This window comes from Anarrhichthys ocellatus, unplaced genomic scaffold, assembly GCF_004355925.1.
Source record: "Anarrhichthys ocellatus isolate YVR2014 unplaced genomic scaffold, GSC_Weel_1.0 scaffold56, whole genome shotgun sequence".
NCBI lineage: Eukaryota > Metazoa > Chordata > Actinopteri > Perciformes > Anarhichadidae > Anarrhichthys > Anarrhichthys ocellatus.
Window position 1 is genome coordinate 622692 of NW_022280086.1, and position 11967 is coordinate 634658.

At 37.2% G+C, this 11967-nt stretch overlaps 1 protein-coding gene across 1 annotated transcript; it reads right to left on the reverse strand.

Annotated features, from left to right (window-relative positions):
- Nucleotides 1-3085: 3085 nt before the first annotated feature.
- On the reverse strand, nucleotides 3086-9997 carry pyya (peptide YYa). The gene is made up of 4 exons (XM_031871126.1): nucleotides 9889-9997; nucleotides 7607-7794; nucleotides 3406-3486; nucleotides 3086-3292 (listed from the first exon to the last, which is right to left on the reverse strand). The coding sequence occupies exons 2-4, from the start codon at nucleotides 7783-7785 to the stop codon at nucleotides 3268-3270; spliced, it is 285 nt and encodes a 94-aa protein (XP_031726986.1). The 5' UTR covers nucleotides 7786-7794; nucleotides 9889-9997; the 3' UTR covers nucleotides 3086-3267.
- Between the last annotated feature and the right edge of the window lie 1970 nt (nucleotides 9998-11967).

Below are 11967 nucleotides of genomic sequence, written 5' to 3' on the forward strand. Positions count from 1 at the left end.
AGGGGCTTCATCCTTCGGAGGACCCAGCCTTCGCGGTCTACGTGGGTCGCGTCCTTTGAGGACCGCAAAGGCTAGACCGTGCGGTCTCCGAAAGCCTAGCTACAGAGGACTTCCTGTTTGCGTCAACAGCTGTTCCCGCCCCGCCCCCCTCTTGCTGCTCCCGTCCCTAAAATCCCTGCTCAACAGGATTATATATATAATATATATATATAATATACACACTATAAATATATATATGTATATATATATAATCCCTGCTCAGCAGGATTATAAATATATATACATATAAATACATTAAACTAATAAACTAAAACCTATTCAGTATATATACTAGAAAGATTTTAGTTTAGTGTTTTAATCAGTTTTTTTTTATCATATATTCAATAATTAATTCATAGATCTTTTTCATAATATTGTTTTTCTATATTAATAATCAGTTAATTAAATCAGTTACTAATAACTCATTTTCAATCAGTTATAGTTCTGGTAATTAAATTAATTTATCAATAACTTTATTTCATTTCATTCACACAGCTCGTGACTCGACTCCGTATCGAGCGCTACTGTGGAATCATGTATTCATCCGCCATGGTCGCTGCCGGCTTTGTGATGAAAGATGAATTTCGGGTGCATAGTACGCCGATTTTTTTGGAGAAAAATCCCAATAATGTGATAAATCTTACAGTTTATTGAATTAGTTTGTGTATAACTGTGTATAATTGTGTAAAATGGCTGGCATGATGATTTTGGCCGGACTTTTTTTTTAATTCAGTATTTTATATGTCTGGAGCATTTTTGATATTTCTTGATGAAAAGTCCATTCGGAACGTCGGTACCGGTACTCGATCCCCAAATGGGGGTCGCTCGTAACCAGAAGGATTATTAAGTAACAGATTTTAATTTTAGAATTACATTTAGGAGGCCACCCAACTTCCAAAATGTTCATTTTACAATTAAGTCTCAATCTCAGGGTTGCTATGAAGTTTTTGACATGGTCTGACATATTATTTAATTTACACAAAAACAGATGAATACGTTTTTTATTAAAAAAACATATTTATTGATTTATTACACACTAAACAATCAAATAAATAAATAATTGAACAATAAAATGAATGATGATTTCTTATAGTTGAATGATTCTATGAATCATTGTTTTTAGATTTTTTCTACAGAACTGCAACCAGAGTTGATTATCATGAACTTCTATACTGTTTATAAACTCACATGCTTTCAAATTTAGAGATTTGGTAGACCTCAAACTTTCACTATTAATGTATTAAGGAACAATATATTTAGTGAGTCAGAAACCCAAGATGAATTTTGTATGATTACAAACCACAGATTATAACAAATGCTTAACAAAATGAATAACAGTTAAAGAGTCAATTTTAAAATGTTTTACAAAAGAAAGGGAAAATGTAATTTAAAAATATATCAAAAATACAAGGATTAACTCAGACATGGCATTAGTGTGCATTCAAATTTCTATCTATGTGCCAGGATCTTATGAATGATTAATATAAAAGGATAGCCCTACTTAAGGCTTGATCTACAGCTTAGCTCGATACAAGGTCCAAAACCACGTCAAAGCACTTCTTTACATTATTAAACATGTTAGCTCATCATGACAAATAAAGTGCATTATAATTTGGTAGAAACATCAGTTTCTTTTGGTCTTTTATTCACAGTTGGATGTGTCTCTGTGTCCTATCAGCTCCTCAGAAATGTAGATGGTTGTAAAAGGAGAAAGGTGGCCTCATTACATTTCGGTTTAGCCCTTACAAGGGTCTAGGTATACTTCATAAACCGGCTCGGGTGTCAACAGAGACACTGTCCCTCCTCTGAGTTTATCCAGGCCATGAAGTAAATTGAAGGGTTTTCTCTCAGCACTGTAAAGATTCTTGAAGAAGTTTAAAAAAATAAGAAAAAGGTTCATCATCATCCTCATTATCATGTTTTAATGCTTGAAAAAATAATTCTAATGTTTTAATGCATGAAAATAATTCTGAAGAAACATCCCCATATGTCACAATGTGAAATGCAAGAAGCCCATAGAGGCTGCCTGTCCTCTCAACAATAATCATAAGTCTCAACTGTAATGTGCTGATGAATGCTTAACAAAGAGGAAGGTTATTTACTTTATTGCACTTTATAGTAATAACCCTTCATGCCATAAAACAATCCAGATTATCCACTGTGTTTTTTTATTCAAGATTTTTCTTGTCACTAAACCCATGAAAGGATCAAAACCTACAATCAAAGTCTTCTACTAACAAGTATTGTGTGTGCATCCAAAGCCTGAAATATCTTCTTCCTACAAGAGTGCAATAGAGCTTCATTGTTGTTCAAAATAAATTATTAAAAGCTTGACTCAAACCCACATAGACCGTTCTTCTGCAACAAATAGTCAATAAGGAAACAAACGTGGATTAATCCGCTGTTTAAAAATAGTTCCAGAAAAATGTAGCATTTCCTCCTGTTTAAGTAGCTTTTCTAAAGATTGCAGTAACCTGCTGTTTTAGGAAATTATATAATTATATATAATATACAGATATTCTTTTTCAAATTAAAATTACACTATATATTGAGAGCTTTATGACTTTAGGAGGAGCCAATGGGCTTGGAGCTGAATGACACACAGCGTGTAGGGAGATCAGAAAGTACTGAGAGATGGACTAACACATTGTTGGTTTTGGTCTTTTTGTGGTATTTGTAGACAACAAAAAAATATAAAATTACACCAGCCATATCATTTAATACACGAGTAAGAGTGCCTTTCAAGTTTCAGACTATATAAAATGAGTACAACACAGCTCAGTACATTAATCCCCAAACAAAATTTTGATTCATCAACAAATTTTAATCACACAGAACAGTTTTTAATCATTTATTCTGTTACTTTTTACAGTAGCAACAGTAAAACAATAATTTCCTCCTCTAAAAAGAGTTGGACAGTAAAGGGACATTAATCGAACACACACAGACACAGGTCCACCTTTCTGATTAGTAGCTCTGATCTCATATATATATATATATATATATATATATATATATATATATATAATAAATTATGTACAATTGTGTTGTATTGAGAAAGATGTGAGACAGTGACAAGAGAGACAAAGACAGCTTCGGTCAGTGATGGTCTTCAGTTCAGGGTCGGTTTCAGGGGTCAGAGATGAGAGGCACATGTCGGCCCCTCCAGGTGCATTGTGGGATGCACCCTGAGGGAATGCTCCATGAGGAGGGAGAGGGGCGGCGGAGTCACCACATGTAGGAGTCGTCGTATCTGTGGACGAACACAAGGAAGTATGTGTAAGTGCTTGTATAAATCATCAATATTTATATGGATTCCTTACAGGTCACATGACTCCTTCAGCTTAAGTGTTTGAAGGTCTTGACCTTGATCTCTGGTCTCTGTTGCTGTCGCCACCAAACAGCAGCTCTGCAACCACATCCTCCTGAGTTGAACGCTTTCCATACCTGGGTAAGGGAAAAGGAGAGCAGTCTTTAGCCAAGCTAACGAACTATTGCATAGAAAGCTGAGAAATTTGGTACATATTTCTATTTTGACCAGACGATGAATCCAACTAACTTTGGTGATCCCGTGACTTTTCATCTACAGCCACCAGCAGGTCAGACCTTTTAACTTATCCAGTTAATATCTCAACATCTTTTCGATGGATTGGCATAAAAGTTTGTGCATTCATGGTTTCAAGAGGATGAATCCTCATGACTTTGCTGATCCTTCTCTGACTTTTCCTCCAGCGCCACCACAGCGTTCACATTTGTCGTTTTGTCTCAACAACTTTTGGATGGATTGTCATGAAATTTGGTAAACACATTCATTGTACCCATTCACGATGAATTTTTGATCCCATCACTTTTCAACTATTGCCACCATCAGGTCAATTTGATAAATTTCAATTACATCTTATAGGAACAGTGTGTAACATTTAGCGGGATTAATCCAAATGAATCACTACGTTTTCATTAGTGTATAATGACCTGCAACTAAAAATTGTTTTGGTTTTGTTCGCTTAGGGAGAGCCTTATATATCTACATAGGGAGCAGGTCCTCTTCCACGGAGTCCATGTTGCACCTTCATGTTTCTAGAGCAGCTCAGAATGGACAAATCAAAACCTAATAATTGGGCCCTGGTACTAAATTATTGGAGACACTGAAGTGAAAATTACTTGAGTTGACGAAAAGTTAGCTCGTAAAAGTAATAAAACAATTGCGAGTAAAAAGCAAATTCTATCAATATATTTGTTCAACAAGTATGAAGATGTTAAAGGGAAACGATACGTATTTCAATCGGCTCTGTCCGCAGTCGCATCCACTGCCTCTATGTTTACACAAGCACAGCACACTAGCTTGGCTCATAAGAAGTTTTACAAACAAGCTAAAACAAAAGCTGTCTGTCTGTAGTCCAACTGTTTATCTTAGTTTGTTCTGGTAAAATGCTCTGCTAGTAGAAACAAAGCAGCCCCTCCTTTGTCCGTGCTACTGGATGAGGTAATTGTGCTCTTAGTGATGGCTATGTAAAACTGAAGTAAGAGACATTATGTTACTTAGAATATTTTGAGCTGTCACATGCTGAGTGGTACTCCTCATGACTAATATACTGACATTCATGTGTAAAAACCAGTTGAGTTCCCCTTTAAAGATATCTGTCTTTGGTTCAGATAAATGAAAGCAGTATCCTTTTTCTAAATCAAGACTTCTTTTCCCATAACACATTGCTTCCTGTCTCAAACAGGACACCACTTCTCTGTTTAAAACCTTGGATTTTGGTGATCGCAGTAGCCCACAGTGGGAAACTAAGCGAGTTTAGAGAGATTATATTTTATATTTTGAGTCATTCAAGACAATATGTCTTTATGTCCTCTTTATTGGTTTACCAATCCTCCATTTGATCCTAATGCTTCAATTTCGCAGTCAGATTCCGACTGTGCACGCAAGAGTGTGTGCGTTCAAATGCGGATCTGGATGAGTCTTATCATTCTCACGATAAGGAAACCAAGAGAGCTGCAAATGTAAAACCACAGAGCCGTTTCACACAAAGTTTACTTCCCAATGTGTGTGTGTGCGTGTCTTTGTTTTTGTGTGTGCGTGAAACAGCGCTTTTCAACACAACCCCTGCGGCGCCTGCAGTTCCTCTGATTTGCCATTAACCACCTGTTCCACCTCCCACTATGTCCCCAGCACCCAATCTTATGCTTCGTTACACACACAGGAAGGTGTGTGAGTGTTGCCCTGTGGGAAAGCAATCAAACAACTGTGTCTCAGCTGTCGCACAGTGCAACACATCAGGATCTTTCCTCTGATAATGGCCCATCAGCACACATGTATCTCCCTGGTCGGTCCTGCTCTTTTTTTCTAGTTGTCTGAATGTCTTTCTTTCCATTTGACTATCTTTCCCCATGTCCTATCCGCTCTGACTGTCTTTCTTTCTCTTTCTAACCAATGGTCAGTTTGACTCTTTTTGTCTTTTCCTCTCTCCAATGCAGTAATCTTGATCATGTTTCTTTCAATAACCCCAGTTTTTACTTCTCCTGTATTACCATTACATCTGAGTCACAAAGCTTTTTGAGTTTCCATAAAATAAATAGCCAGCCATCTTTTTCTCAACCATAATTTCTGCTAAATGTATTTAAATTCAAAGCAGTACGTACTTTCAAGAAATTTCCTCTGAAAATCAACAACTGCTTATAAAATGAACTGAAACTATAACAAATAATTTATTTTGCTATTTTCTTTACAATTAGTACCTTGTTTCATATAGAAATGACGAGGAAATTATAAATGCCTCAACTATCTTCAGAAAATGAATTATTACAGGAGCAAATACAGGATCAAATCTGATACAATTTTAATTGTATATCTGTGAGATGTTGAATGGGAGTTGAAGCAGTTGAAGTGTTAGTTGATGCTGAATCACAGTAAGTGCTCTGATTTTCATGTCTTCAGTAAGACACTGTAAATTTCTCCATTTATACAATGCTATGAACTGCAGTATATAGTTATGCACCAAAGGCACTTGACTACCCAGATCCATACATTTTATCTGGAGTGCACAGCCTAAAGCTGACAGCCATCACATTCCCCATCACGTTATTTTATACAGTCAAACCTTCATAAAACTATTTGTTGCCTTTATCACATATATGTCTTCATCTGCAACTCTCCAGTGAAATGTGAAAACCTTCTACCTAAACCAATTGACTTTTTATGGCGATGATGAGTCTTCTTTAAACCAAGTATCTAAATATCAACGATCTATTTGGCTTTCATGAGTAAGAACAGATAGCTCATGAGCCAGACTGCTTCAAATCAGAAAATATAGCATCTGACAAGCGACTTTTATACTTGAGAGCAGCAGGCCTTGGCTCAGGCCCTGCTAACTGAATTTGGGATTCTTTCTTGGGTTCATCTGTGCCAATTTTATTGCTCTGGTCCCGTTGATTTGGAGGCCTGGCGGTTTTGGAGAGTGGCCAGTAATCTAATTTATGAAGCTGCCCTGTGTGGGTAAAGGGTTGGGGATGGATGAGGGGGGATTGCATCACAGAGCTTCAGGTTTTAGGTACGAGCAGGTAACTCATGCAACTCATTCCCTGTAATGACTTGAATCAAACAAAATTAAATACAGACTAAAGGAGCAAACGGGAAGAAGTAAAAAAGGCAAACTCAGTTCAGCTGCTGTTACACTTTTATTAGCTTAACGCCAGAAAGTCAGTTTGGGGAAGGGTTCGTTTAATTTTTGGGGATCTAAATTTGGAGAAGGATGATGCATACATGCATCTATCTTCATGAGGACCCTCCATAACTTTAAAGGTGCATAATACGAGATTGGGGACTTGTAGCTAACGGCGCAAATAGTACAAACTATGACTAACGTGCTGACAGGGCTAACGGTGTTTACATGAGAGGGAACCGGAGGGTGGACAATACACTTCTGTGACGACGCTGTCGATAGAGATGTTTTTTATCAGCTGCAACTGTGTATGAGAGCAGTGCAGAGGGGCGGCATGAGCTAACCAGTGAGGCACGCTCACATGCACGAACATTACTGTAGTCATACAAGTGCCCAGTTTACTTCATATATATTAGTCCTTTATTAAATAAATACATTAATTGTCTGTAGTTGATTTGTTTGCCATTGATTTGGCTTTTTTTCACTTGCAATGTGTTCATAGGTGGCTACAGTGAAAATGATTCAATTTCGTTATTGAGATCTAAAATGGGCTACACTACCTTAATGTTGGATTTTACTTGAGTCAATAAGTCAAAACATTTTGGAGGATCAAAACAAAAAATCATTAAGTTTGTGGAGTGCCTTGCTTTATCAAAAATATTACAGTATAATAATATAATTAGGATATCAAAATGTAATATCAAATATCCAAGAGTCAGCCCTCCTCCCCACACCAATATGTTATGTACAGTCCCTAATCTAAACTAACCTAAGAGCTACACCCTGATGATGTTATTTAGCTGTCAAAAATACAGAAATACAAGACGAAACAAAAGGAGTGCAGGCTTATGCAGCACAAATACCTGTACAATGTTTATGCACTGTATGTATGTGTGTGTGCATACCGCTGCCTGGTGATCAAATTGATGTAGTGTCTCAAGGCAGTGTAGTACTTGACCAGTTCCTCGGGGGCAGCGTCTTCACCAGGGTTCTCAGGTTTGGGGGGGTAGGCGTCCGCCAGTGTTCCCAGACACACCAGCACACACAGCACTAAGGCCACCAGCACTGTCCATGGCTTCAGCATCACGGCCTTCTGTAACAGGGCAGCAAGATTAAGACGACTTTTGAAAGTTAAGGATCCAAAGTTTTGAATCAACTCCAGTAGAATAATACCTTGACCATTTTGGATTTCTTTAAAAATAAATTAATTGGTTATTTCATATTTTTTTTTATCAATAGTTGGTTTTGGTAATTGTAGTATGCCAAATTCTTATTTTTTATTATATTATTGGTCAAAATTAAACAAGTTGTGAAAAGGTTTTATGAAAAAATCCCTGATTATCTGATGAAAGATGTCACCTTTTATCTTAGAATTAATCCCAGAAAACTCTAAATAAAACAGAGAGTGAAGGAGGTTTGAGAGTTGATAAGGACATTTTCCATTGTACCATTGTATCTATCAAACCTCTCCTGAGGGGTGCGGGGTGGAAAACAGTGTCATTTGTTTTCCTCGGGAATGCCTGTTCAGGCTAAGTAAATAGAGGTGTGTGGAGGAGCTAAACAAGTTATTATGTATCGTGTAACAAAAAACTCTTATGCTTTGGATTGACTTATTGTCACAGTGGTGTTTACTTCCTGAGGAAGATGAAGAAAATGGATTGACTCCAGATGTGGAAACTAATTTCACACATAAGGGAATTGGATGTTTGTCATTAAATGGACATAAATGCTACATATTTAAGATGATTTGATAATAATAATGATGTTGCAGCAGCTTAATTTCATGTGTGTATATTATGAGGCAGTTATATTTTTCTTTTATGTGAGCGTTACAGCTATTACTATTATTATTATTATTATTATTATTATTGTTGTCATTAATGTTAGCATTATCATTAAGACTAAAACACCAAATTTGACATATCTCCAAATAGAACACATGATACTCAATTGAAAAGGAAACTAAACTAGAATCTCAAAATGACTGGGCTCCTTGCTCAGTAGATTCAAAAACATCAAAAAGAAAGCTACAGAAAAACAGAAATTGAATAAAAGCTTGCAAACTTACCCCGGCTGCTCAACAACTAAACTAAATAATTCTAAATAACTATTTCACTTCACCTCAGGAATAACGGGGCTGAGTACCGTCGTGAAACAATGAATTAGGTGTAGATACAACTACTCATTGTAAGTATATCCGCAGGCAATAAGAAATACAACTGCAGACGTTTTTGAGATTAAGTAAATTTGTGAGCATCAAGGGGTATACTTTATTGTTTTGCTGCCCCTTTATCTGCTCTAATGCACTCTTACATTAATTCTCATTATTATAGGCTATTACAGAGCGATCCAGGTTCACGGGGTGATGTCTTTGCGCTTCTTTCTACTGCTGCATGTGTGATATTTTAAGAAGAAATAAGGCTTGTTTAATTGAAAACAGCAAGTCAGCTACATGTCTGCAACAATGTATTGTCAATATATTACAAGGAAGAGCAACTATCAAGATTTGATTAAATATGCTGTCATGTGTCATGTGGCGGCGGATACGGTTTGGATTTGTTTAGAATCCCCGCGTCGCTGTCCGAGGTGCTGAACTCACTCCCTCGTGGAAGTGATCTTACTTCATCTGAAACTGAATGCACAAACAAGACCTCGCAGCTACTGGACATTTAGCACGGAAAACTTACACTAAAGACGAGGCTTAGCATAACATTGGAGTTCGCAGTTTTTAGATATCTGAGAAACTGCGTATTCTGATGTAAATAAAGTTGAAAAACTTATATTACTCTTAAACAATTATTCCGATTTAAGGTGTGTGAGCTTTTCAGTAGGCTACTTGACGGCGTGCGCTGTATTTTATGTCTGAAAATGCAATGAAAAATACATAGGCTTAACAAAACATTTCGACAGAGCAACAGTGTTTTTATTTAGAAAAGAATTGCTCATAATAATTTAAATGCGTCATTATATTTTAGGGTCTACATGTATTTCTCTACAAAAAAAACAGTGTTATGATATAATTTCTTCCAATGCAATTGAACTTCTAATAAGGACCTTGCGCATGATACGGGAAGTAAAAGTGTCTCAAATACGCTTTTTGGTATTGGAATCAAATGCACACAGCTCAACGTAGTGAAAACTTGTGAAAAGGGGTGCATGAATGAGAGTAAGAAGTGTGAAGACTTACTTTGAGGAGACTTTGAGGTTACAGGTAGAAGTCGGTCTCTCACAGCAGAAGAGGTCTGTCTGTGCCTTTGAAGATTGGTTTCTTCTCTCTCCAAACAGTTTTTCCTCTGCAGGTGTCTTGGTTTCAAACTCCAACAGAGGGGATTTATATAGTTTAGCGGCACCGGAGGAGGGAGGGGTTACATCATAGTGTGTGCGTCCTTTCGTGCGCGTGTTTGCGCATGCATGTGTATCTGTGAAGCAAAAGGGTGTGTGGAGAGGCAGAATGCGTCAGATGGTGATGATGGTGGAGATATTATGCGTCACGCAGTCAGTCTTGTGTTTTTGAAAGAGTTAACAGATTATATTTTGGTCCACAACACTCAAAAGCTGCTTCAGTGAGGAAAAAGCAAAAAAAAAGTAAATTGTTGATTTCCATCTGCTTCCGCAGAATACACAAACTCATGCATCATCAATCTCAAACATTGTCCATCCTTGCTGTATTGTCCTTTACATCAAGATTCCAAATTCCTACCACCTCTAGTAGTTTGACCTTCCTAACAAGAAAGGAGAAAAAAGCAAAATCTAGATGGAAAATAAATGAAACATCTCTTTACATGTCCAATCACTCAACCAGCAAGTCTAAAAGGGAATATTTCATGAACTGACTGCCATCTTTAGCTGCTGCAGAGGGGGATGGTGTGTTCAGCAATGCAGGAATAAATCTCTGACTAAAATCATTGTTTCTGGTCAGCTTGACTATCTGTCTACTGGGAGAACATTTTCAGTTTGATTGAATTAGATGTGGAGATGTCAGCCTCTGTACCTAAGTGCCTGAATTGAAATATTTGATCTAAAAATACGATACAGAGGTTTCTCAGTTTGGCAAAGATGATAAAACATGTTGTTTCAAACTGGTCTGCGTCCTGCCACTAGATGGAGCTCAGGTATTTATGCGGCAACAGTGAGGCTGAATGACAGACTGACATAAAGTTATTTCACTGGAAAGGAGTCGTGGTGATGCAAAGTCTCAGCTCTCTGAGGCTTTGACGCACAAACACTGTGCACTATGACTTTACGCATCATTTGACTTTTGTTACTTTAATAAAAAACCCTTCCCAGCATCCGGCTCCACCTCAAGGGCACTAGAGAGACAGGCTTGGTCTCCTAGAGAGCATGGGATTGGGAAGGAATGATACATGAATAAAATACAATACAGTAGAAAACGTTTATTGTGATCACTTACAGGGACAACATATGGAAAAAAAACGAGAAAGTCATTGTCTCCAATGAAAATCTTAGTCTCCTTGAAGATTATGACAAACTGGCAAAAACAAGCTAACCAGATGCAGCAGCAAAACTTGATTTTCCTCAGGCTACCTTGTGTAGTCGACTCAAACTACGAGAAACAGTCATTGCTGCTGGTGATGGAGACAGACAACAGGGTTGAAGCCACTCGCGTCAAGTGGATTAATGACTGGTCACTAAATGAGCCCTTAGTGAGTAATGGTACAGTAATTTGAGCAACATCATTTGAAACAGCTGTACTGTATTATGGAACAGTAGACATGTAGTGTAAAGCTTTGAGTGGTCAAAAGACTAGAAAGGCGCTATATAAATACCATAAATGAATAAATAAATAAAATATAGTCCATTTACCATTTACCATCACATGGTCATCCAACCTTGAAAAAAATGATACAATGCAAAGCATATATATTTTTTTCTGTCTAAGTGAGAGAGATTCAATCTCACTAACATTAGCTAGATGTTAAACCTTCATGGGTCTAAGGTGAAAGTTGCAAGCAAAATTTCCTGAGCTCTGATATTGCACTCAAATCAAGGACATTCTTTCATTTGAAAATAGAGCTTTGTAGTTGTTTTTCGTAGTCAGTTAGTGGCGGCTGGTGTAAAATGTCTAGGGCTGTGCCACATCAAATTAATTTCAGCAAACATCCCAGAATGATTTAATGCAAAAAAAATGAAGGTATCAAACACGCATTTATACTTTGCAGTTAAATATTGAACCTTTATTCCAACATGTAAAAAGCAGTAAATAACACTTTGACAAACACGTCAGGACATCTTATTTTTGTCACCC

Coding starts and splice junctions, on each gene's coding strand:
- pyya (XM_031871126.1), bottom strand. CDS start 7,785: ATGCTGAAGCCATGGACAGTGCTGGTGGCCTTAGTGCTGTGTGTGCTG. Junction 3,487..7,606: donor AATTTGATCACCAGGCAGCG/GTATGCACACAC, acceptor TCCCTTACCCAG/GTATGGAAAGCGTTCAACTC. Junction 3,293..3,405: donor AACAGAGACCAGAGATCAAG/GTCAAGACCTTC, acceptor GTTCGTCCACAG/ATACGACGACTCCTACATGT.